Source organism: Colius striatus, unplaced genomic scaffold, assembly GCF_028858725.1.
Source record: "Colius striatus isolate bColStr4 unplaced genomic scaffold, bColStr4.1.hap1 scaffold_35, whole genome shotgun sequence".
NCBI classification, from domain to species: domain Eukaryota; kingdom Metazoa; phylum Chordata; class Aves; order Coliiformes; family Coliidae; genus Colius; species Colius striatus.
The window spans coordinates 125,957-152,500 of NW_026908519.1; the positions used below are offsets into that span (position 1 = coordinate 125,957).

General features: G+C 64.3%; 1 protein-coding gene across 1 annotated transcript in view; it reads left to right on the forward strand.

Annotated features, from left to right (window-relative positions):
* The first annotated feature begins 14,251 nt into the window (after nucleotides 1-14,251).
* The window catches only part of LOC133629274 (tenascin-X-like), a 72,193-nt gene continuing 59,900 nt past the window's right edge, over nucleotides 14,252-26,544 (forward strand). Inside the window, 8 exon segments of the mRNA XM_062019925.1 lie at nucleotides 14,252-14,406; nucleotides 14,408-14,501; nucleotides 14,503-14,563; nucleotides 17,750-17,968; nucleotides 19,560-19,672; nucleotides 20,374-20,527; nucleotides 25,104-26,006; nucleotides 26,083-26,172. Coding sequence (XP_061875909.1) covers nucleotides 14,360-14,406; nucleotides 14,408-14,501; nucleotides 14,503-14,563; nucleotides 17,750-17,968; nucleotides 19,560-19,672; nucleotides 20,374-20,527; nucleotides 25,104-26,006; nucleotides 26,083-26,172 — 1,681 coding nt within the window. The 5' untranslated portion in view covers nucleotides 14,252-14,359.

Here is a 26,544-nt window from a genome sequence, read left to right on the forward strand (position 1 = left end):
TGGTCCGCACTGGTCCATACTGGTCCGAACTGGTCTGCACTGGTCTGTACTGGTCTGCACTGGTCTGCACTGGTCCATACTTGTCCGAACTGGTCCTTACTGGTCCGAAGTGGTCCATACTGGTCTGAACTGGTGCAAACTGGTTCGTACTGGTCCATACTGGTCCATACTGATCTGCACTGCTCCACACTGGTCCGTACTGGTCCGAACTGGTCCGAACTGGTTCGTACTGGTCTGCAGTGGTCCGCACTGGTCCGTACTGGTCCACACTGGTCCATACTTGTCCGAACTGGTCTGCACTGGTCCGTAATGGTCCATACTGGTCCGCACTGGTCTAAACTGGTCCGTACTGGTCTGCACTGGTCCGTACTGGTCCGCACTGGTCCGTACTGGTCCGAACTGGTCCATACTGGTCTGCACTGGTCCGAACTTGTCCGTACTGGTCCATACTGGTCCGCACTGGTCCGAACTGATCCGTACTGGTCCGTACTTGTCTGTACTGGTCCATAATGGTCCGAACTGGTCTGCACTGGTCTGCACTGGTCCATACTGGTCCATACTTGTCCGAACTGGTCCGCACTGATCCATACTGGTCCTCACTGGTCCATACTGGTCCACACTGGTCCGTACTGGTCCATACTGGTCCGCACTGGTCCACACTGGTCCATACTGGTCCGCACTGGTCTGAACTGGTCCGAACTGGTCCATACTGGTCACCACTCCTCTGCAGAGCTTGCTGGGGGACAGGCTGTCATCTCCCCACAGGGAGCAGGGGGGTCTCTGCTCCAGCACACCTCCTCCTCTCTCCCCTCACCCACCTTGGGCTCTGCTTCTCTCTCTCATCCCACCCCTTCCACCACCCCCCAGAAAAGAAGGAAGAGACCTCTGCTGGCTGTTGCCTCTTCAGAAGTGATCGTGGAGGGAGCCAATTGGTTCAGCCCGAGAGGGGGAAAGAAAGGGACATGGGGGGTACAGGAGGGGAAGATGAGGGGGGGGACATGGGAGGGGGAAAGGAGGGGTGAATGGGGAGAGGAGGGGGGGAAAGAGAGAATATGGTGGGGGAACCATGGAAGTGGGGATGGAGGAGGGGGACACAAGGAGGTGGGATGGGGAGACACTGGGGGGGACATGGAGGGACAAGGGGGGGGAAGGAGGAGGATCAGGGGGGATATGGGGGAGTATAGTGGGGATACTGGGGAACATGGGGTGGGGGGACATGGGGGATAAGGGGGGACATGGGGGGATAAGGGGGCACATGGGGGAGCAGGATGGGGGACATGGAGGGACACGGGGGGGATAAGGGGAGGATAAGGGGGGACATGGAGGGGCTCATGGGGGATAAAGGGGAACACAGTGGGGGACACAGGGGGATAAGGGGGGACATGGGGGGTATAGTGGGGACACTGGGGGACATGGAGGATAAGGGGAGACACGGGATGGGGGGACATGGGGGGATAAGGGGAGGATAAGGGGAGGATAAGGTGAGACATGGGGGGGCTCACGGGGGATAAAGGGGAACACAGTGGGGGACACAGGGGGATAAGGGGGGACATGGGGGAGCAGGATGGGGGGACATGGAGGGACAAGGAGGGGGAAGGAGGAGGATAAGGGGGGATATGGGGGGGTATAGTGGGGAGACATGGGGTGGAGGGACATGGGGGGATAAGGGGGGACATGGGGGGTATAGTGAGGACACTGGGGGACATGGGGGGATAAGGGGAGACACGGGATGGGGGGACATGGGGGGATAAGGGGGGGATAAGGGGAGGATAAGGTGAGACATGGGGGGGCTCATGGGGGATAAAGGGGAACACAGTGGGGGACACAGGGGGATAAGGGGGGACATGGGGGGGATACGGGAGGGATAAAGGGAGACATCAGGGACACGGGGGGGTGAGAGGGGACACGGGAGGTGGGAGGGGGGACACAAAAGGAGACACAGAGGGATAAGGGGGGACACAGGAGCTGGGACAGGGAGGACGGGAAAAGAGGAGACGGAGGGAGCTCGGGGCTTTGGGGGGTCCCTGAGCCCCTGTTTTGGGGGTCTCTGCCCCCTATTTTGGGGGGTCCCTGAGCCCCTCTTCTGGGCGTCTCTTCAGCATATTTTTGGGGTTCCTGAGCCCCTGTTCTGGGGGTCCCTGCCCCCTATTTTGGGGGTCCCTGAGCCCCTGTTCTGGGGGTCTCTGCCCCCTACTTTGGAGGTCCCTGACCCCCTGTTTCAGGGGTCCCTGCCCCCTACTTTGGGGGGTTCCTGAGCCCCTGTTCTGGGGGTCCCTGTCCCCTATTTTGGGGGATTCCTGAGCCCCTGTTCTGGGGGTCCCTGTCCCCTATTTTGGGGAGTTCCTGAGCCCCTGTTCTGGGGGTCTCTGCTCCCTATTTTGGGGGTTCCTGAGTCCCTGTTTTAGGGGTCCCTGCCCCCTATTTTGGGGGGTTCAGAGCCCCTGTTCTAGGGGTCCCTGCCCCCTATTTTGGGGGTCCCTGAGCCCCTGTTCTGGGGGTCTCTGCCCTCTATTTTGGGGCGTCCTGAGCCCCTGTTTTGAGGGTCTCTGCCCCCTATTTTTGGGGGTCCCTAGGCCCCTGTTCTGGGGGTCTCTGCCCCCTAAATTGGGGGATCCCTGAGCCCCTGTTCTGGGGGTCTCTGCCCCTTGTTTTGGGGGTCCCTGAGCCCCTGTTCTGGGGGTCTCTGCCCCCTACTTTGGGGTGTCCCTGAGTCCCTGTTCTGGGGGTCCCTGCCCCCTATTTTGGGGGATTCCTGAGCCCCTGTTCTGGGGGTCCCTGCCCCCTATTTTGGGGGATTCCTGAGTCCCTGTTCTGGGGGTCTCTGCCCCCTATTTTGGGGCGTCCTTGAGCCCCTGTTTTGAGGGTCTCTGCCCCCTATTTTTGGGGGTCCCTAGGCCCCTGTTCTGGGGTCTCTGCCCCCTATTTTGGGGGGTTCAGAGCCCCTGTTCTGGGGGTCTCTGCCCCCTAAATTGGGGGATCCCTGAGCCCCTGTTCTGGGGGTCTCTGCCCCTTGTTTTGGGGGTCCCTGAGCCCCTGTTCTGGGGGTCCCTGCCCCCTATTTTGGGGGTCCCTGAGCCCCTGTTCTGGGGGTCCCTGCCCCCTATTTTGGGGGATTCCTGAGTCCCTGTTCTGGGGGTCCCTGCCCCCTATTTTGGGGGATTCCTGAGCCCCTGTTCTGGGGGTCTCTGCCCCCTATTTTGGGGCGTCCTTGAGCCCCTGTTTTGAGGGTCTCTGCCCCCTATTTTTGGGGGTCCCTAGGCCCCTGTTCTGGGGTCTCTGCCCCCTATTTTGGGGGGTTCAGAGCCCCTGTTCTGGGGGTCTCTGCCCCCTAAATTGGGGGATCCCTGAGCCCCTGTTCTGGGGGTCTCTGCCCCTTGTTTTGGGGGTCCCTGAGCCCCTGTTCTGGGGGTCCCTGCCCCCTATTTTGGGGATTCCTGAGCCCCTGTTCTGGGGGTCCCTGCCCCCTATTTTGGGGGGTTCTGAGCCCCTGTTCTGGGGGTCCCTGCCCCCTATTTTGGGGATTCCTGAGCCCCTGTTCTGGGGGTCTCTGCCCCGTATTTTGGGGGTCCCTGAGCCCCTGTTCTGGGGGTCTCTGCCCCCTATTTTGGGGCGTCCTGAGCCCCTGTTCTGGGGGTCCCTGCCCCCTATTTTTGGGGTTCAGAGCCCCTGTTCTGGGGGTCCCTGCCCCCTATTTTGGGGGGTTCAGAGCCCCTCTTCTGGGCGTCTCTTCAGCCTATTTTTGGGGTTCCTGAGCCCCTGTTCTGGGGGTCTGTGCCCCCTATTTTGGGGGGTTCAGAGCCCCTGTTCTGGGGGTCCCTGCCCCCTACTTTGGAGGGTCCCTGACTCCCTGTTTCGGGGGTCCCTGCCCCCTATTTTGGGGGTCCCTGAGCCCCTGTTCTGGGGGTCTCTGCCCCCTATTTTGGGGGGTCCCTGAGCCCCTGTTCTGGGGGTCTCTGCCCCCTATTTTGGGGGTTCTGGGAGTCTCTTCCCCCTATTTTGGGGGGTCCCTGAGCCCCTGTTCTGAGGGTCTCTGTCCCCTGTTTTGGGGGTTCTGGGAGTCTCTTCCCCCTATTTTGGGGGGTCCCTGAGCCCCTGTTCTGGGGGTCTCTGCCCCCTGTTTTGGGGGTTCTGGGGGTCTCTTCCCCCTACTTTGGGGTCCCTGAGCCCCTGTTCTGGGGGTCCCTGCCCCCTATTTTAGGGGGGTATCAGCCACGGGCTGTGGGGCCGAGGGGAGCCCGAGTGACCCCTCAGTGACCCCCCCCCCGGCTCTGCGTCATCCCCCCTCCCCCCGGCGCCTGGGGACCCCCCCCCGCCCCCCCCAGCGTTACCTCATGCGGCTGCCGGAGCCCGAGCGAATTCCTTGGCAGGAGCAGCCGTGGGGCCGGCCAGAGCCACCCCCCACACTGCCCCACACACTGCCCCTGCCCCACACTGCCCCACACACTGCCCCTGCCCCACAGCTGCCCCACACACTGCCCCACACACTGCCCCTGCCCCACAGCTGCCCCACACACTGCCCCACACACTGCCCCTGCCCCACACTGCCCCACACACTGCCCCACACACTGCCCCTGCCCCACAGCTGCCCCACAGCTGCCCCACACACTGCCCCTGCCCCACAGCTGCCCCACACACTGCCCCACACACTGCCCCTGCCCCACAGCTGCCCCACAGCTGCCCCACACACTGCCCCTGCCCCACAGCTGCCCCACAGCTGCCCCAAATGCTGCCCCTGACCCACATGCTGCCCCACAGCTGCCCCACACACTGTCCCTGCCCCACAGGTGCCATCAACAACCCCCAAGTGCCCCCCCAGCCCCACACGTGCCCTCCAACTCTACATGTGGCCCCCATCTCCACATGTGCCCCCTATGTGCCCCCTGAACCCCCAAATGCTCCCCCAGCCCCACACGTGCCCCCCAACTCTACACGTGCCCCCAGCCCCACACGTGCCCCCTAAGTGCCCCCCCAACCCCCAAACGCTCCCCCAGCCCCACACGGGTCCCCCCAGCCCCACACGTGCCCCCCCAGCCCCACTCGTGCCCCCTATGTGCCCCCTGAACCCCCAAACGCCCCCCTAGCCCCACTCGTGCCCCCCAGCCCCACTCGTGCCCCCCAGCCCCACACGTGCCCCCCAGCCCCACACGTGGCCCCCAACTCCACACGTGCCCCCCAGCCCCACACGTGCCCCCCAACTCTACACATGGCCCCCAGCCCCACACGTGCCCCCTAAGTGCCCCCCAACCCCCAAACGCCCCCCCAGCCCCACACGTGCCCCCCCAGCCCCACACGTGCCCCCCCAGCCCCACACGTGCCCTCCCAGCCCCATATACGCCCCCCAACTCCACACGTGCCCCCCAGCCCCACTCGTGCCCCCCAACCCCACACGTGCCCCCCAGCCCCACACGTGCCCCCTACGTGCCCCCGAACCCCCAAACGCCCCCCCAGCCCCACACATGCCCCCCCAGCCCCACTCGTGCCCCCCCAACCCCACACGTGCCCCCCAGCCCCACACGTGCCCCCTACGTGCCCCTCGAACCCCCAAACGCCCCCCAGCCCCACTCGTGCCCCCCCAACCCCACTCATTCCCCCCCAACTCCACATGTGCCCCCCAGCCCCACATGTGCCCCACCCCCCACACGTGCCCCCCCAGCCCCACACGTGCCCCCTACGTGCCCCCCGAACCCCCAAACGCCCCCCCAGCCCCACACGTGCCCCCTACGTGCCCCCCGAACCCCCAAACGCCCCCCCAGCCCCACACGTGCCCCCCAGCCCCCCCCCTGCAGCCGCTCCCGCCCATGAGCGCACCGCGGGCTCTCGCCAGCTCCTGCTCCCCTCCCCCCCCCCCCCCCCGGCCCCACGGGACCCCCGCACGGGCCCCCCCCCGCCCCCCCCCCGCCCTCGTGCCGGGGCCACGTGCCCCCCCCCCACCCCCCCACGAGTGGGTCCCGCGCGCCCCCCCCAGCCCTGTGCTGCAACAACAACAACAGCGGGGGCGGGGGCTGAGTCACTGACCCACCCGTGACACTGGGAGCACTGGGAGCCACGGGGCAGGTGGCACCGGGGTTACTGGGAGCACTGGGAAACACGGGGCAGGTGGCACTGGGAGCACTGGGAGCCACGGGGCAGGTGGCACTGGGAGCACTGGGAGCACTGGGAGCTATGGGGCAGGTGGCACTGGGAGCACTGGGAGCACTGGGAGCCACGGGGCAGGTGGCACTGGGAGCACTGGGAGCACTGGGAGCTATGGGGCAGGTGGCACTGGGAGCACTGGGAGCACTGGGAGCCACGGGGCAGGTGGCACTGGGAGCACTGGGAGCACTGGGAGCTATGGGGCAGGTGGCACTGGGAGCACTGGGAGCACTGGGAGCCACGGGGCAGGTGGCACTGGGAGCACTGGGAGCACTGGGAGCCACGGGGCAGGTGGCACTGGGAGCACTGGGAGCACTGGGAGCCACGGGGCAGGTGGCACTGGGAGCACTGGGAGCACTGGGAGCTATGGGGCAGGTGGCACTGAGGTTACTGGGAGCCACGGGGCAGGTGGCACTGGGGTTACTGGGAGCACTGGGAGCTGTGGAGCAGGTGGCACTGGGGTCACTGGGAGCACTGGGAGCTGTGGGGCAGGTGGCTCTGCGGTTACTGGGAGCACTGGGAGCTGTGGGGCAGGTGGTACTGGTGTCACTGGGAGCACTGGGAGCCATAGGTGGGAGCACTGGGAGCCACGGGGCTGGTGGCACTGGGGTTACTGGGAGCACTGGGAGCCGTAGGGCAGGTGGTACTGGGGTTACTGGGAGCCATGAGGCAGGTGGCACTGGGGTTACTGGGAGCACTGGGAGCTGTGGAGCAGGTGGCACTGGGGTTAGTGGGAGCACTGGGAGCCTTGGGGCAGGTGGTACTGGTGTCACTGGGAGCACTGGGAGCTGTGGGGCAGGTGGCACCGGGGTTACCGGGAGCACTGGGAGCCACGGGGCAGGTGGCACTGGAGTTACTGGGAGCCATAGGGCAGGTGGCACTGGGGTTACTGGGAGCACTGGGAGCCATAGGGCAGGTGGCACTGGGGTTACTGGGAGCACTGGGAGCTGTGGAGCAGGTGGCACTGGGGTTAGTGGGAGCACTGGAAGGCTTGGGGCAGGTGGCACTGAAGTTACTGGGAGCTGTGGGGCAGGTGACACTGGGGTTACTGGGAGCACTGGGAGCCATAGGGCAGGTGGTACTGGGGTTACTGGGAGCACTGGGAGCCATAGGGCAGGTGGCACTGGGGTTACTGGGAGCACTGGGAGCCATAGGGCAGGTGGCACTGGGGTTACTGGGAGCTGTGGAGCAGGTGGCACTGGGGTTAGTGGGAGCACTGGGAGCCGTGGGGCAGGTGGTACTGGTGTCACTGGGAGTACTGGGAGCTATGGGACAGGTGGCACTGGGGTTACTGGGAGCTGTGGAGCAGGTGTCACTGGTGTCCCTGCAGCCCCTGCAGCAGTGCCGTTACTGGTGCAACTGGTGGCTGCATTGGTGCCGTTACTGGTGTCACTGGTGCGGCTGCAGCCCCTGCATCAGTGCCATTACTGTTGTCACTGGTGGCTGCATCACTGCCGTTACTGGTGTCACTGGTGGCTGCAGCGGCGCCGTTACTGGTGTCACTGGTGCGGCTGCAGCCCCTGCATCACTGCCGTTACTGGTGTCACTGGTGGCTGCAGCACTGCTGTTACTGGTGTCACTGGTGGCTGCATCGGTGCCGTTACTGGTGTCACTGGTGGCTGCATCACTGCTGTTACTGGTGTCACTGGTGGCTGCAGCAGTGCCGTTACTGGTGTCACTGGTGGCTGCAGCGGCGCCGTTACTGGTGTCACTGGTGGCTGCATCGGTGCCGTTACTGGTGTCACTGGTGGCTGCAGCGGTGCCGTTACTGGTGTCACTGGTGGCTGCATCACTGCCATTACTGGTGTCACTGGTGGCTGCATCGGTGCCGTTGCTGGTGTCACTGGTGGCTGCATTGGTGCCGTTACTGGTGTCACTGGTGGCTGCATCACTGCCATTACTGGTGTCACTGGTGGCTGCAGCAGCGCCGTTACTGGTGTCACTGGTGGCTGCATCGGTGCCGTTGCTGGTGTCACTGGTGGCTGCATTGGTGCCGTTACTGGTGTCACTGGTGGCTGCAGCACTGCCGTTACTGGTGTCACTGGTGGCTGCAGCACTGCCGTTACTGGTGTCACTGGTGGCTGCATCGGTGCCGTTGCTGGTGTCACTGGTGGCTGCATTGGTGCCGTTACTGGTGTCACTGGTGGCTGCATCACTGCCATTACTGGTGTCACTGGTGGCTGCAGCGGTGCCGTTACTGGTGTCACTGGTGTGGCTGCAGCCCCCTGCAACCAGTGCCATTACTGGTGTCACTGGTGGCTGCATCACTGCCATTACTGGTGTCACTGGTGGCTGCAGCAGTGCCGTTACTGGTGTCACTGGTGGCTGCATCACTGCCATTACTGGTGTCACTGGTGGCTGCAGCAGTGCCGTTACTGGTGTCACTGGTGGCTGCAGCAGCGCCGTTACTGGTGTCACTGGTGGCTGCATCGGTGCCGTTGCTGGTGTCACTGGTGGCTGCATTGGTGCCGTTACTGGTGTCACTGGTGGCTGCAGCAGTGCCGTTACTGGTGTCACTGGTGGCTGCAGCACTGCCGTTACTGGTGTCACTGGTGGCTGCATCGGTGCCGTTGCTGGTGTCACTGGTGGCTGCATTGGTGCCGTTACTGGTGTCACTGGTGGCTGCATCACTGCCATTACTGGTGTCACTGGTGGCTGCATCACTGCCGTTACTGGTGTCACTGGTGTGGCTGCAGCCCCTGCACCAGTGCCATTACTGGTGTCACTGGTGGCTGCATCACTGCCGTTACTGTGTCACTGGTGGCTGCATCACTGCCGTTACTGGTGTCACTGGTGCAGCTGCAGCCCCTGCAGCGGTGCCGTTACTGGTGTCACTGGTGGCTGCAGCGGCGCCGTTACTGGTGTCACTGGTGCAGCTGCAGCCCCTGCAGCAGTGCCGTTACTGGTGTCACTGGTGGGCTGCAGCGGCGCCGTTACTGGTGTCACTGGTGCGGCCGGCGGCCTCTCCCGCGCTGGCAGCCGCTGCCACATCTGGCCGCCCCTCCCAGCTGTTTGGTTGCTGCGGCGACCGCGGCGCCGTAAACACGGGCGGGGGGAGCCCGGGCGAACCACGGCCCCGGGGGGGGGGGGGCCAGGATGGGGGGCGAATCCCTTATGGGGGGGTGTGGGGGGGGGGATCCGAGCGGTTATGGGGAGCTGTGGGGCGGGGAGGATGGGGGGGGAGTCCCTTATGGGGGGGTGTGGGGTGGGGGGCAGGTTGCCTATGAGGGGCTGTGGAGTAGGTTCCCTATGGGGGGGCTGTGGGGCAGGGGGGCAGGTTCTCTGTGGGGCAGGGGGGCAGGTTCTCTGTGGGGGGCTGTGGGGCAGGGGGACAGGTTCCCTATGGGGGACTGTGGGGCAGGTTCTCTATGGGGGGCTGTGGGGCAGGGGGACAGGTTCCCTATGGGGGGCTGTGGGGCAGGTTCCCTATGGGGCAGGGGTGTAGGTTCTCTATGGGGGGCTGTGGGGCAGGGGGGGCAGGTTCTCTGTGGGGGGCTGTGGGGCAGGTTCCCTATGGGGCAGGGGGGCAGGTTCTCTGTGGGGGGCTGTGGGGGCAGGGGGACAGGTTCCCTATGGGGGACTGTGGGGCAGGTTCTCTATGGGGGGCTGTGGGGCAGGGGGACAGGTTCCCTATGGGGGACTGTGGGGCAGGTTCTCTATGGGGGGCTGTGGGGCAGGGGGACAGGTTCCCTATGGGGGGCTGTGGGGCAGGTTCTCTATGGGGGGCTGTGGGGCAGGGGGACAGGTTCCCTATGGGGGGCTGTGGGGCAGGTTCCCTATGGGGCAGGGGTGTAGGTTCTCTATGGGGGGCTGTGGGGCAGGGGGGCAGGTTCTCTGTGGGGGGCTGTGGGGCAGGTTCCCTATGGGGCAGGGGGGCAGGTTCTCTGTGGGGGACTGTGGGGCAGGGGGACAGGTTCCCTATGGGGGGCTGTGGGGCAGGGGGGGTCAGGTTCCCTATGGGGGCTGTGGGGCAGGTTCCCTATGGGGCAGGGGGGGGTCAGGTTCCCTATGGGGGCTGTGGGGCAGGTTCCCTATGGGGCAGGGGGATATGTTGTCTATGGGGGGGCTGTGGGGCAGGGTCCCTATGGGGCAGGTTCCCTATGGGGCGCTGTGGGGCAGGTTCCCTATGGGGCAGGTTCCCTATGGGGCAGGTTCTCTATGGGGCAGGGGAACAGGTTGTCTATGGGGGGGCTGTGGGGCAGGTTCTCTATGGGGCAGGTTCTCTATGGGGCAGGTTGTCTATGGGGCAGGGGGGGCAGGTTCCCTATGGGGCAGGTTCCCTATGGGGCGCTGTGGGGCAGGTTCCCTATGGGGCAGGTTGTCTATGGGGCGCTGTGGGGCAGGGTCTCTATGGGGCAGGTTGTCTATGGGACAGGGGGGCAGGTTCCCTATGGGGCGCTGTGGGGCAGGTTCCCTATGGGGCAGGTTCCCTATGGGGCGCTGTGGGGCAGGGTCCCTATGGGGCAGGTTCCCTATGGGGCAGGGTCCCTATGGGGCGCTGTGGGGCAGGGTCCCTATGGGGCAGGTTCCCTATGGGGCGCTGTGGGGCAGGTTCCCTATGGGGCAGGGTCCCTATGGGGCGCTGTGGGCAGGGTCCCTATAGGGCAGGGTCCCTATGGGGCAGGGTCTCTATGGGGCGCTGTGGGGCAGGGGGCGCCCCGTCCCCTCTGGGGGCGTCTGTGGGGCAGCACTTGGGGGTCCCGCGGCGGGGAGATGTTGGGGGGGGTGGGGGGGTGCGTGGGATGTGGCTCCTCCCCCCGCCCCGCCCCGCAGCGGAGCCTCGGGCTGAGCGCCACGGGCGGGACTGGGAGCACTGGGAGCACTGGGAGCGCTGGGAGCGCTGGGGAGCGCGGGGAGCGCTGGTGCGGCTGCAGGTGACGGGAGGTACTGGGCGCACTGGGCTTACTGGGGCTGCTGTTGCTGGCCTTACTGGAGTTACTGGTGTGACTGGAGCTGCTGGAGCTGCTTGGAGGTGACTGGTGTGGCTGGAGTTACTGGTGTTGCTGTAGCTGGTGTTTACTGGTGTTACTGGTGTTGCTGGAGCTGCTCTTGCTGGTGTTACTGGAGTTACTGGTGTGACTGGAGCTGCTCTTGCTGGTGTTACTGGAGTTACTGGAGTTACTGGTGCTGCTGTAGCTCGTGTTTACTGGGGTTACTGGAGTTACTGGTGTTGCTGGAGCTGCTCTTGCTGGTGTTACTGGGGTTACTGGAGTTACTGGTGCTGCTGTAGCTGGTGTTACTGGAGTTACTGGAGTTACTGGGGTTACTGGTGCTGCTGTAGCTGGTGTTACTGGAGTTACTGGTGTGACTGGAGCTGCTGTAGCTGGTGTTACTGGAGTTACTGGTGCTGCTGTAGCTGGTGTTACTGGAGTTACTGGTGTTACTGGGCTTGCTGGAGCTGCTGTTCCTGGCGTCCCTGGAGCTGCTGGTGTTACTGGAAGTGACTGGAGTTACTGGTGTTGCTGGAGCTGCTGGTGCTGGTGTTACTGGTGCTGCTGGCGCTGGAGTTACTGGTGTTACTGGAGCTGCTGGTGCTGCACTTGCTGACGTTACTGGAGTTACTGGTGTTACTGGAGCTGCTGGCAAATGGAGCTACTGGGAGTTACTGGGGCATCACTGGGGACTGGAGGGGGGGATGATAAAGCTCCTGCAGTCAGTGAGAACTGGGAGTTACTGGAGGGGGAACTGGGAGTTACTGGAGGAGGAACTGGGGTCTGTCTGGTGTTGCTGCAGATGACTGGTGTTACTGGTGTTACTGGTGTGACTGGAGACAGGCTGTTACTGGTGTTACTGGAGATGTTACTGCTGGGGTTGTTGGACAGTGGGGTTACTGGGAGCTACTGGGGGTTACTGGGAGGAAGAAGCTCCTGCAGTCAGTGAGAACTGGGGGGGTTACTGGTGGGGGGTGACTGGTGTTACTGGGCACACTGGTGCCAGGGCCACATGGGGGCAGATGGTGGCTGCAGTGGGTCAGTGTCTGTGTCTCCCCTGGGTGTCCCCACGGGTGTCACCATGTCCCCCACCACATCTGTCTGTCCCTCAGTTGCCTCCCGTGGGTGTCCCCGTGTCCCCTGTGATGTCTGTGTGTCCCCTGGGTGTCCCCAGGTCTGTCCCCATGTCCCCCACGATGTCTGTGTGTCCCCTGGATGTCTCCCCTGGGTGTCCCTGTGTCCCCTGTGATGTCTGTGTGTCCCTTAAGTGTCCCCCACGAGTGTCCCCATGTCCCCCCACGATGTCTGTGTGTCCCCTGGGTGTCCCCAGGTCTGTCCCCATGTCCCCCACATTGTCTGTGTGTCCCCTGTGTGTCCCCACGTCTGTCCCTGTGTCCCCCACAATGCCTGGATGTCCCCTGGGTGTCCCCCACGAGTGTCCTCATGTCCCCAGGAGTGTCCCCACGAGTGTCCTCGTGTCCCCCACAATGTCTGTGTGTCCCTAGTGCTGTCCCAGTGTCCCCAGTGATGTCTCCACGAATATCCCCTTGTCCCCTGTGATGTCTGTGTGTCCCCTTAAGTGCCCCCCACGAGTGTCCCCCCTGTCCCCCACGTTGTCTGTGTGTCCCCCTGGGTGTCCCCCAGGTCTGTCCCCGTGTCCCCCACAATGTCTGGATGTCCCCTGGGTGTCCCCCACGGATGTCCCTCATGTCCCCGAGGGATGTCCCCACGAGTGTCCCCCCTGTCCCCCACAATGTCTGTGTGTCCCCCTGGGCGTCCCCACGAGTGTCCTCATGTCCCCTGTGATGTCTGTGTGTCCCCTGGGGTGTCCCCCACGGGTGTCCCCATGTCCCCAGGACTGTCCCCACGAGTGTCCCCTGTGTCCCCCACAATGTCTGTGTGTCCCCTGGGTGTTTTCCCACGGGTGTCTCCATGTCCCCAGGACTGTCCCCACTAGTGTCCTCGTGTCCCCCACGATGTCTGTGTGTCCCTTAAGTGTCCCCCCACGGGTGTCCCCCTTTCCCCACGATGTCTGGATGTCCCCCTGAGTGTCCCCTATGAGTGTCCTCGTGTCTCCCACAATGTCTGGATGTCCCCTGGGTGTCCCCCACGGATGTCCTCATGTCCCCAGGAGTGTCCCCACTAGTATCCCCCTGTCCCTCACAATGTCTGTGTGTCCCCTGGGCGTCCCCCACGAGTGTCCTCATGTCCCCAGGAGTGTCCCCACGAGTATCCTCATGTCCCCTGTGATGTCTGTGTGTCCCCTGGGTGTTTCCACGGGTGTCTCCATGTCCCCAGGACTGTCCCCACTAGTGTCCTCGTGTCCCCCACGATGTCTGTGTGTCCCTTAAGTGTCCCCCACGGGTGTCCCCCTTTCCCCACGATGTCTGGATGTCCCCCTGAGTGTCCCCTATGAGTGTCCTCGTGTCTCCACAATGTCTGGATGTCCCCTGGGTGTCCCCCATGAGTGTCCTCCTGTCCTCCACGATGTCTGGGTGTCCCCAGGGCTGTCCCCGTGTCCCCAGGGATGTCCCCACGAGTATCCCCGTGTCTCCCACCATGTCTATGTGTCCCCTGGGTGTCCCCCATGGGTGTCCCCATGTCCCCATGGCTGTCCCCTACGAATGTCCTCGTGTCCTCCACCATGTCCATGTGTCCCCTGGGTGTCCCTACAAGCGTCTTCGTGTCCTGTGATGTCTGTCTATCCCTTAAGGGCCCCTCACGGGTGTCCCCGTGTCCCCCACAATGTCTGGATGTCCCCCTTAAGTGTCCCCCCACGAGTGTTCTCCTGTCCCCCACGATGTCTGGGTGTCCCCCAGGGCTGTCCCCGTGTCCCCAGGAGTGTCCCCACGAGTGTCCCCCCTGTCCCCCACATTGTCTGTGTGTCCCCTGTGTGTCCCCACGTCTGTCCCTGTGTCTCCCACAATGTCTGGATGTCCCCTGGGTGTCCCCCACGGATGTCCTCATGTCCCCAGGAGTGTCCCCACTAGTATCCCCCTGTCCCTCACAATGTCTGTGTGTCCCCTGGGCGTCCCCACGAGTGTCCTCATGTCCCCAGGAGTGTCCCCACGAGTGTCCCCCTGTCCCCCACATTGTGTGTCCCCTGTGTGTCCCCAGGTCTGTCCCCCTGTCCCCCACGATGTCTGTGTGTCCCCTGGGTGTCCCCAGGTCTGTCCCCCTGTCCCCCACGATGTCTGTGTGTCCCCCTGGATGTCTCCCCTGGATGTCCCTGTGTCCCCAGGGGCATCCCCAGGACTGTCCCCACCAAGTGCCCTCTGTCCTCTCCCCACAGGACCATGACCCCGGGGCTGCCGCTGCTGCTGCTGGCGCTGGCACTGCCCCGGGGGGGGCATGGGGACCCCCCCGGTGCCCCCCCCGACCCCTCCCTGTGGGGCAGCGGCGCTGGTGGCCATCCTGGCCCGGCTGAGGGAGCTGGAGGGGACAAGTGCGGGCGCTGCAGGGCCAGTGCGGGGACAGCGCCGGCCCCCAGGCTGGCACCGGTACGGGGGGACAGGGGGGGATGGGGGGGATGGGGGGGGGATGGGGGGACATGGGGGGACACATGGGGGGAGGTGGGATGTGGGGGGGTGTGAGAGGAGGGAGGGGGAGACGTGGGATATGGGGGGGACACAGGGGACATGGGGGGATATGGGGAGGCACTGGGAGGGCCATGGTGGGGGGGTTCTGGGGGGGGGGACACTGGGGGCCATGACAGACATGGGGGAGTCATAGGGAGGGGTCCTGGGGGTCTCTGGAGCCATTATGGGGGGCCATATGGGGGGGGTCCCGGGGGTCTCTGAGGCCATTGGGGGTCAATGGGGGGGTCCCTGTGGTCTGTGAGGCCATTGGGGGTCAATGGGGGGTCCCTGTGGTCTGTGAGGCCATTGGGGGGCCATGGGGGGGTTCCTGGGGATCTGTGAGTCCACTGGGGGGCAATGGGAGTGGTCTTGGGGGTCTATGAGGCCGTTGGGGGAGCCATGGGGGGTCCTAGGGGGGGTCTATGAGGCCATTGGGGGGCTATGGGGGGTGGTCCTGGGGTCTGTGAGGCCATTGGGGGTCCATGGGGGGTCCCTGTGGTCTGTGAGGCCATTGGGGGGCCATGGGGGGGGTTCATGGGGATCTGTGAGTCCACTGGGGGGCAATGGGGGGTCCCTGGGGTCTGTGTGGTCATTGGGGGGCTATGGGGGTTCCCTGGGGTCTGTGAGGCCATAGGGGGGGCATGGGGGGTCTCTGGGGTCTGTGAGGCCATTGGAGGCCATGGGGGGTCCCTGGGGTCTGTGAGGCCATTGGGGGTCCATGGGTTTCCCTGGGGGTCTCTGAGGCCATTGGGAGTCCAAGAGGGGTCCCTGGGGTCTGTGAGGCCATTGGGGGTCAATGGGGGTTCCCTGGGGTCTGTGAGGCCATTGGGGGTCAATAGGGGGGTCCCTGGGGTCTGTGAGGCCATTGGGGGTCCATGGGGGATCCCTGGGGTCTCTGAGGACATTGGAGGCCATGGAAGGTCCCTGGGGTCTGTGAGGCCATTGGGAGTCCAAGAGGGGTCCCTGGGGTCTGTGAGGCCATTGGGGGTCCATGGGGGGTCCCTGGGGTCTGTGAGGCCATTGGGAGGCCATGGGGGGTCCCTGGGGTCTGTGAGGCCATTGGGAGGCCATGGGGGGTCCCTGGGGGTCTGTGTGGCCATTGGGGGGCCATGGGGGGGTCCCTGGGGTCTGTGAGGCCACTGGGGGGCCATGGGGGGTCCCTGGGGTCTGTGAGGCCATTGGGGGGCCATGGGGGGTCCCTGGGGTCTGTGAGGCCATTGGGGGTCAATGGGGGGTCCCTGGGGTCTGTGAGGTCATTGGGGGTCCATGGGGGGTCCCGAGGGTCTGTGAGGTCATTGGGGGTCCATGGGGGGTTCCTGGGGTCTGTGAGGCCATTGGGGGTCAATGGGGGGTCCCTGGGGTCTGTGAGGCCATTGGGGGTCCATGGGGGGTCCCTGGGGTCTGTGAGGCCATTGGGGGGCCATGTGGGGGTCCCTGGGGCTCTGTGAGGCCATTGGGGGGCTATGGGGGGTCCCTGGGGCTCTGTGAGGCCATTGGGGGGCTATGGGGGGTCCCTGGGGTCTATGATGCCCTTGGGGGGCTATGGGGGGTGCCTGGGGTCTGTGAGGCCATTGGGGGGCCATGGGGGGTGCCTGGGGTCTGTGAGGCCATTGGGGGTCTATGGGGGGTGCCTGGGGTCTGTGAGGCCATTGGGGGTCAATGGGGGGTCCCTGGGGTCTGTGAGGCCATTGGGAGTCCATGGGGGATCCCTAGGGTCTGTGAGGCCCTTGGGGGTCAATGGGGGGTCCCTGGGGGTCTGTGAGGTCATTGGGGGTCCATGGGGGGGGTTCCTGGGGTCTGTGAGGCCATTGGGGGTCAATGGGGGGTCCCTGGGGTCTGTGAGGCCATTGGGGGGCCATGGGGGGTCCCTGGGGTCTGTGAGGCCATTGGGGGGCCATGGGGGGGTCCCTGGGGCTCTGTGAGGCCATTGGGGGGCTATGGGGGGTCCCTGGGGCTCCGTGAGGCCATTGGGGGGCTATGGGGGGTCCCTGGGGTCTATGATGCCCTTGGGGGGCTATGGGGGGTGCCTGGGGTCTGTGAGGCCATTGGGGGGCCATGGGGGAGGTCCCTGGGGTCTGTGAGGCCATTGGGAGGCCATGGGGGGTCCCTGGGGGTCTGTGAGGCCATTGGGGGTCAATGGGGGTCCCTGAGGTCTGTGAGGCCCTTGGGGGTCCATGGGGGGTCCCTGGGGGTCTGTGAGGCCATTGGGGGTCCATGGGGGGTCCCTGGGGTCTGTGAGGCCATTGGGGGGCCATGGGGGGGTCCCTGGGGCTCTGTGAGGCCATTGGGGGTCAATGGGGGTCCCTGGGGTCTGTGAGGCCATTGGGAGGCCATGGGGGGTCCCTGGGGGTCTGTGAGGCCATTGGGGGTCAATGGGGGTCCCTGGGGTCTGTGAGGCCCTTGGGGGTCCATGGGGGGTCCCTGGGGTCTGTGAGGCCATTGGGGGTCCATGGGGGGTCCCTGGAGTCTGTGAGGCCAATGGGAGTCCATGGGGGTCCCTGGGGTCTGTGTGGTCATTGGGGGTCCATGGGGGGTCCCTGGGGTCTGTGAGGCCATTGGGAGGCCATGGGGGGTCCCTGGGGGTCTGTGTGGCCATTGGGGGGCCATGGGGGGGTCCCTGGGGTCTGTGAGGCCACTGGGGGGCCATGGGGGGTCCCTGGGGTCTGTGAGGCCATTGGGGGTCAATGGGGGGTCCCTGGGGTCTGTGAGGTCATTGGGGGTCCATGGGGGGTCCCGAGGGTCTGTGAGGTCATTGGGGGTCCATGGGGGGGTTCCTGGGGTCTGTGAGGCCATTGGGGGTCAATGGGGGGTGCCTGGGGTCTGTGAGGCCAATGGGAGTCCATGGGGGTCCCTGGGGTCTGTGTGGTCATTGGGGGTCCATGGGGGGTCCCTGGGGTCTGTGAGGCCATTGGGGGGCCATGGGGGGTCCCTGGGGGTCTGTGAGGCCATTGGGGGTCAATGGGGGGTCCCTGGGGTCTGTGAGGCCACTGGGGGTCCATGGGGGGTCCCTGGGGTCTGTGAGGCCATTCGGGTCTATGGGGGGTCCCTGGGGGTCTGTGAGGCCATTGGGGGTCTATGGGGGTCCCTGTCACCGCCGTGTCCCCACAGGTCTGACGCTGTCCCGGGAGCTCTGTGGCTCCCCCGGGGCTGGGGGCTGCCCCTGTGCCCCCCCCTCGGCTGCACCCCCCGAGCCCCCCTGTCCCCGGGGCTGCAGTGACCAGGGCCGGTGCCGGGGGGGGCGCTGCCGCTGCTTCCCCGGCTACAGCGGCCCCCTGTGTGACACCCCAACCTGCCCCCCGGGCCGGGGCGGCCCCCACTGCGCCCTCGGTACGTCCTGGGGGGCTCTGAGTGTCCCCAAGTGTCCCCAGGGGTCCCCCACATCCCCCCCCGTGTCCCCAGTGCTCCCAGTGTCCCCAGTGCTCTCCCAGTGTCCCCAGTCCTCCCAGTATCCCCAGTGCTCTCCCAGTATCCCCACTGCTCTCCCAGTATCCCCTGGTGTCCTCACAGTGTCTCCAGCCCATGAGCCCCATCCCATGGTGTCCTCACATTATTCCCATCCCATGAGCATCATCCCATGGTGTCCCCATCCCACAGTGTCCCCATCCCATGGTGTCCCCAGGGTGTCCCCATCCCATGAGCCCCATCCCATGGTGTCCCCACAGTGTCCCCATCCCATGAGCCCATCCCATGGTGTCCCCAGGGTGTCCCCATCCCATGAGCCCCATCCCATGGTGTCTCCATCCCATGAGCCCCATCACATGAGCTCCATCCCATGGTGTCCCCACAGTGTCCCCATCCCATGGATTCCCTGTCTCATGATGTCCCCATCCCATGGTGATCCCAACCCATGAGCATGTGTCCTCACAGTGTCCCCAGCCCATGAGCATCATCCCATGGTGTCCCCATCCTACAGTGTCCCCATCCCATAGTGTCCCTGCAGTATCCCCATCCCATGAGCCCCATCCAATGATGTCCCCATTCCACAGTGTCCCCATCCCATGGTGTCCCTAGGGTGTCCCCAGCCCATGAGCTCCATCCCATGATGTCCCCATCCCATGGTGATCCCAACCCATGAGCCCCATCCTAGTGTCCCCCTCCCATGAGCATCATCCCATGATGTCCCCATCCCATGAGCCCCATCCCATGAGCCCCATCCCATGGTGTCCCCACAGTGTCCCCAGCCCATGGATTCCCTGTCTCATGATGTCCCCATCCCATGGTGATCCCAACCCATGAGCCCCATCACATGTGTCCTCACAGTGTCCCCAGCCCATGAGCATCATCCCATGATGTCCCCATCCCATGAGCTTCATCACATGAGCTCCATCCCATGGTGTCCCCATCCCATGGTGATCCCAACCCATGAGCCTCATCCTACAGTGTCCCCATCCCACAGTGTCCCCATCCCATGGTGTCCCCACAGTATCCCCATCCCATGAGCCCCATCTAATGATGTCCCCATCCCACAGTATCCCCATCCCATGAGCCCCATCTAATGATGTCCCCATCCCACAGTGTCCCCATCCCATGGTGTCCCCAGGGTGTCCCCATCCCATGGGTGCCCCATCTCATGGTGTCCCCACAGTGTCCCCATCCCATGAGCCCCATCCCATGGTGTCCCCAGGGTGTCCCCATCCCATGGTGTCCCCATCCCATGGTGTCCCCATGGTGTCCCCATCCCATGGTGTCCCCATCCCATGAGTGCCTCATCCCATGATGTCCCCACAGTGTCCCCATCCCATGAGCCCCATCCCATGGTGTCCCCATCCCATGGTGTCCCCATCCCACAGTGTCCCCATCCCATGAGTGCCTCATCCCATGGTGTCCCCACAGTGTCCCCATCCCATGAGCCCCATCCCATGGGTGTCCCCAAGTGCCCCAGTGGTGGCACCCACTGATGGGGGCCGTGTCCCCACAGAGATCCCCTCAGTGACACCGCGCCTGGCCACCCGCAACCAGACGTCCTTCCGTGTGGCCTGGCCTCGGCCCCCCGGGCCAGTGGATGGCTACCAGGTGGCCCTTGTCCCTCTGGTGAGCTGGGGACAGGGACAGGGGTGGGATGGGTGCCCTGTGCCATGCTGGCCCCAGTGTGGTGACCCCAAATGTGGTGACCCCAAGTGTGGTGGCTCCAGTGTGGTGGCCCCAAGGTGAGGTGGCACCTGTAGCCACTTGCTGCTGCCCCTCTGGGGGACACCATAAGAGTGTCTCACTGGTGTCCCCAACGTGCCTGTTGTCCCCAGAGCAAGCCAGAGGTCAGGTCACCTCCTGCTACTCAGGGATGGAGACATGTCTCTGGTGTGTCCTCGTCCCCAGGACGAGCCATGGTGGTGTCACCCATGTCCTGCCTGTCTCAGGACCCCCATGGGGTCCCCAGGGTGTTGTTGTCCCCAGGATGAACTGGCAGCTGTCACCACTCCCCTGCCACCCAGCTTGGACATGGGGATGTGTCCCCAGTGTGTCTCCTGCCCCAGGAGGAGCCACCTCCCTGCTTAGGGACCAGGACACTGTGGTGGCCCCTGATGTCACCAGCATGTCCCCAGCACGACACATCCCTGGCTGCAGCCACTCTCCCCCTGCCCAGGGATGAGGACATGTCCTCACCATGCTGTCCCCAGCGTGTCCCTCCTCAGCTGTCCCCAACACGTCCCCAGCCCTGGGACAAGCTCATGGTGGCCTGGCACAAGGTCAGGTCCCTGTCCCCAACGTGTCCCTGGCGTGTCCCCTGTCCCCAGGATGAGCCAGCGGCGATGAGCACCTATGAGCTGCCTGGCTCTGCTGTCACCTTCGAGGTGACAGGGCTGGCACCAGGCCATGCCTTCGAGCTCTTTGTCCAGGCCCAGAGGGAGAAGCACCTCGGGGCACCCGGCACCCTGCGTGTCCGCACCGGTACGTGTCACCCCCCGGGGACGGGGGTGGGGAGGGGGCAGCATGGGGTGGGCACGGGGATGGGGATGGGGAGGGATGGGGACAGGGATGGGGACACCATGGGATGGGGACAGGGATGGGGACACCATGGGATGGAGACAGAGATAGGGGCACCACAGGGTGAGGACAGGGATGGGGACAGGGATGGAGGCACCATGGGATGGAGACAAGGATGGGGACAGGGATGGGGACAGGGATGGGGACAGGGATGGAGGCACCATGGGATGAGGACAGGGATGGGGACACCATGGGATGGAGACAGAGATAGGGGCACCACAGGATGGGGACAGGGATGGGGACAGGGGTGGAGGCACCACAGGATGGGGACAGGGATGGGGACAGGGATGGAGCCACCACAGAATGGGGACAGGCATGAGGTCAGGGATGGAGGCACCATGGGATAGGGACAGGGATGGGGACAGGGATGGGGACAGGGATGGAGGCACCATGGGATGGGGACAGGGATGGGGACACCACAGGATGGAGACAGAGATAGGGGCACCATGGGATGGGGACAGGGATGGGGACAGGGGTAGGAGCACCATGGGATGGAGACAGAGATAGGGGCACCACGGGATGGGGACAGGGATGAGGACAGGGATGGGGACAGGGATGGGCACACCATGGGATGGGGACAGAGATAGGGACACCAGAGGGTGGGGACAGGGATGAGGACAGGGGTGGGGACACCATGGGATGAGGACAGGGATGGGGACACCATGGGATGGGGACAGGGATGGAGGCACCATGGGATAGGGATAGGGATGGGGACACCACAGGATGGAGACAGAGATGGGGGCACCATGGGATGGGGACAGGGATGGAGGCACCACAGAGTGGGGACAGGCATGAGAACAGGGATGGAGGCACCATGGGATAGGGACAGGGATGGGAACACCATGGGATGGGGACATACACGAGGACAGGGGTGAGGACACCATGGAATGGGGACAGGGATGGAGATACCATGGGATGGGGACAGGGATGGAGACAGGAGTGGAGGCATGATGGGATAGGGACAGGGATGGGGACAGGGATGGGGGCACCATGGGATGGGGATGATGTGGGCATGGGGACAGGGATGGGGGCACCATGGGATGGGGATGGTGTGGGCATGGGGACAGGGATGGGGGCACCATGGGATGGGGATGGTGTGGGCATGGGGACAAGGATGGGGATGCCATGGGATGGGGATGGTGTGGGCATGGGGACAAGGATGGGGACACCATGGGATGGGGATGGTATGGGCATGGGGACAAGGATGGGGACACCATGGGATGGGGATGGTGTGGGCATGGGGACAAGGATGGGGACACCATGGGATGGGGATGGTGTGGGCATGGGGACAGGGATGGGGCTGCACAGGGATGGAGAAGGAGACAGTGGTGACATGGTCATGGATGTGGGGACAGTGGGATGGGGTTGGGGACAAGGTTGACACAGTCATGAGTGTGGGGACAGCGATGGGGACAGGGACAGGGATGGTGTCTGCAGCCTCTGTCCAACCCCATATGTCTGTGTGTCCCCATGGCTCAGCAAGTCCCCATGGGTCTGTGTGTCCCTGTGGGTCTGTCTGTCCCCATGGACCCAGCTGTCCCCATGGGTCTGTGTGTCCCTGTGGGTCTGTCTGTCCCCATGGACCCAGCTGTCCCCATGAGTCTCTGTGGCTCTGTGTGTCCCTATGGGTCTGTGTGTCCCCATGGACCCAGCTGTCCCCATGAGTCCCCATGGGTCTGTGTGTCCCTGTGGGTCTGTGTGTCCCCATGGACCCAACTGTCCCCATGAGTCCCCATGGGTCTGTGTGTCCCTGTGGGTCTGTGTGTCCCCATGGACCCAGCTGTCCCCATGGGTCTGTGTGTCCCTGTGGGTCTGTCTGTCCCCATGGACCCAGCTGTCCCCATGAGTCCCTGTAGGTCTGTGTGTCCATGTGGGTCTGTCTGTCCCCATGGACCCAGCTGTCCCCATGAGTCCCCATGGGTCTGTGTGTCCCTGTGTGTCTGTGTGTCCCCGTGGGTCTGTGTGTCCCCATGGACCCAGCTGTCCCCATGGGTCTGTGTGTCCCCATGGGTCTGTCTGTCCCCATGGACCCAACTGTCCCCATGAGTCCCTGTGGCTCTGTGTGTCCCTATGGGTCTGTGTGTCTCCATGGACCCAGCTGTCCCCATGAGTCCCTGTAGGTCTGTGTGTCCCTGTGGGTCTGTGTGTCCCCATGGACCCAACTGTCCCCATGAGTCCCCATGGGTCTGTGTGTCCCTGTGGGTCTGTGTGTCCCCATGTACCCAGCTGTCCCCATGGGTCTGTGTGTCCCTGTGGGTCTGTCTGTCCCCATGGACCCAGCTGTCCCCATGGGTCTGTGTGTCCCTGTGGGTCTGTGTGTCCCCATGTACCCAGCTGTCCCCATGGGTCTGTGTGTCCCTGTGGGTCTGTCTGTCCCCATGGACCCAGCTGTCCCCATGAGTCCCTGTAGGTCTGTGTGTCCATGTGGGTCTGTCTGTCCCCATGGACCCAGCTGTCCCCATGAGTCCCCATGGGTCTGTGTGTCCCTGTGTGTCTGTGTGTCCCCGTGGGTCTGTGTGTCCCCATGGACCCAGCTGTCCCCATGGGTCTGTGTGTCCCCATGGGTCTGTCTGTCCCCATGGACCCAGCTGTCCCCATGAGTCCCTGTAGGTCTGTGTGTCCCTGTGGGTCTGTGTGTCCCCATGGACCCAACTGTCCCCATGAGTCCCCATGGGTCTGTGTGTCCCTGTGGGTCTGTGTGTCCCCATGTACCCAGCTGTCCCCATGGGTCTGTGTGTCCCTGTGGGTCTGTCTGTCCCCATGGACCCAGCTGTCCCCATGGGTCTGTGTGTCCCTGTGGGTCTGTGTGTCCCCATGTACCCAGCTGTCCCCATGGGTCTGTGTGTCCCTGTGGGTCTGTCTGTCCCCATGGACCCAGCTGTCCCCATGAGTCCCTGTAGGTCTGTGTGTCCATGTGGGTCTGTCTGTCCCCATGGACCCAGCTGTCCCCATGAGTCCCCATGGGTCTGTGTGTCCCTGTGGGTCTGTGTGTCCCCATGGACCCAGCTGTCCCCATGGGTCTGTGTGTCCCTGTGGGTCTGTCTGTCCCCATGGACCCAGCTGTCCCCATGAGTCCCTGTAGGTCTGTGTGTCCATGTGGGTCTGTCTGTCCCCATGGACCCAGCTGTCCCCATGAGTCCCCATGGGTCTGTGTGTCCCTGTGTGTCCCCGTGGGTCTGTGTGTCCCCATGGACCCAGCTGTCCCCATGGGTCTGTGTGTCCCCATGGGTCTGTCTGTCCCCATGGACCCAACTGTCCCCATGAGTCCCTGTGGCTCTGTGTGTCCCTATGGGTCTGTGTGTCCCCATGGACCCAGCTGTCCCCATGAGTCCCTGTAGGTCTGTGTGTCCCTGTGGGTCTGTGTGTCCCCATGGACCCAACTGTCCCCATGAGTCCCCATGGGTCTGTGTGTCCCTGTGGGTCTGTGTGTCCCCATGTACCCAGCTGTCCCCATGGGTCTGTGTGTCCCTGTGGGTCTGTCTGTCCCCATGGACCCAGCTGTCCCCATGAGTCCCTGTAGGTCTGTGTGTCCATGTGGGTCTGTCTGTCCCCATGGACCCAGCTGTCCCCATGAGTCCCCATGGGTCTGTGTGTCCCTGTGGGTCTGTGTGTCCCCATGTACCCAGCTGTCCCCATGGGTCTGTGTGTCCCTGTGGGTCTGTCTGTCCCCATGGACCCAGCTGTCCCCATGAGTCCCTGTAGGTCTGTGTGTCCATGTGGGTCTGTCTGTCCCCATGGACCCAGCTGTCCCCATGAGTCCCCATGGGTCTGTGTGTCCATGTGGGTCTGTCTGTCCCCATGGACCCAGCTGTCCCCATGAGTCCCCATGGGTCTGTGTGTCCCTGTGGGTCTGTGTGTCCCCGTGGGTCTGTGTGTCCCCATGGACCCAGCTGTCCCCATGGGTCTGTGTGTCCCCATGGGTCTGTCTGTCCCCATGGACCCAACTGTCCCCATGAGTCCCTGTGGGTCTGTGTGTCCCCATGGACCCAGCTGTCCCCATGAGTCCCTGTAGGTCTGTGTGTCCCCATGGGTCTGTGTGTCCCTGTGGGTCTGTCTGTACCCATGGACCCAGCTGTCCCCATGGGTCTGTGTGTCCCTGTAGGTCTGTGTGTCCCCATGGACCCAGCTGTCCCCATGAGTCTCTGTGGCTCTGTGTGTCCCCATGGGTCTGTCTGTCCCCATGGACCCAGCTGTCCCCATGGGTCTGTGTGTCCCTGTGGGTCTGTGTGTCCCCATGGATCCAGCTGTCCCCATGGCTCCTGGTGTGTCCCCCACATCTCCTGGTGCTTCCCCACGTGTCCTTCTCTTGCTTAGATCCAGGTGTCCCCAGTCTGTCCCCGTCAGTCTCCCTGTCCCAGTCTGTCCCTTGCGTCCGTCTGTCCCTTCCTGTGTCCACCCATCCCTGTCCCTGCCCTGTGTCCCCACTAAAGGGGGACTTTTGGGGACAGGTTGATGACCCCCATCCCCTTTGCTCTCACAGCACTTGCCCAGACTGTGCCCACCTACAGGCCATCCCCAGGCTCTCCTCAGGGCTCCCTGGGGTCCCCGGCGTCTCCAGTGGCCCCGGAGTCACCGTCAGCCCGAGGGTCTCCGGCATCCCAGAGGCCCCCCGTGTCACCAGGGTCACCGAGGTCTTTGGGGTCACCGGCATCACCAGTGTCACCAGATGCATCCTTGGGGTCACCAGGGTCTTTGGGGTCACCAGCAGCCCCAGCATCTCGAGGCTCTCCAGCATCCTCCAGGTCCCCAGTGTCACCAGAGTCCCCAGAACCCTCGGGACCACCCCTGTCCCCAAGGTCCCCAGAGGCACCAGCACCAAGATCAGCTGCACCTCCACGGTCCCCAGCGTCACCACAGTCCCCCGTGTCCCCTCCATCCCCGTGGTCCCCGGTGTCCCCAGTGTCCCCAGTTCTCCCTGATGTCCCATCCCTCCATGACCTGGGAGCCAAGCTCTCCTCCTACAACGGCTCCTTGCTGCAACGCCTGGAGAGTCACCTCCGGGCCACCAACTTCCCCCTGCGTGGCAACCAGACGGTGCCAGCGGTGGCCCGCGCCATCCTCTCCTACCTCCTGCGCCGCAGCCCTGCCCTGCTGCGCCAGCAGCTCCTGCGCCAGGCTCCCCATCCCAAGCCCCAGCCCATCCCAGGGGCTGCTGGAGAAGCCCTGGTGGACCTGGACGGGCTGAGGGGTCACGTAGAGACCGTGGTGATCCGTTACCGGCCCCTGGATGAGCCCCAGGGGGCCGAGGGGGAGCTGCAGGTGCCGGGGGACACGGCGGTGGCCCAAGTGCCGGGGCTGGTGCCGGGGGCCAGGTACCGGGTGGAGGTGCACGGCGTGGTGAGGGGGCACGTCTCCAAGTCCTACACGTTCCTGGTGACGGCAGGTGGGTGATGGGGACGGAGACAGGGACGAGGTGGCGTGGGGACAGCCCGTAACCGGCCCGTCCTGTTGTGGGGCAGGGGCAGGCGGCAGCGATGAGCCCCCGCTGGACTGGGAACACGGGTATGAGATGGAGCTGACGGAGCCCCGAGGGACCGTGGCCAAAGCAGGTAGCCCAGGGGATCAGGCCCCTGAGAGTGGAGGTGGGGATGGGTGGAGAGGGATGGGTGGGTGGGTGAGTGGGTGGAAGGAAGGATGGAAGGAAGGAAAGACAAATGGAGTGATGGATGGAGGGAGGGAAGGAAGGAAGGAAAGAAGGAAGGAAGGAAGGAAGGAAGGAAGGAAGGAAGGAAGGAATGATGTATGGAATGATGGAATGATGGTAGGAAGGAAGGAAGGAAAGAAGGAAGGAAGGATGGAATGAGGGATGGAAGGAAGGAAGGAAGGAAGGAAGGAAGGAAGGATGGAATGAGAGATGGAAGGAAGGAAGGATGGAAGGAAGGAAGGAAGGAAGGAAGGAAGGAAGGAAGGAAGGAATGATG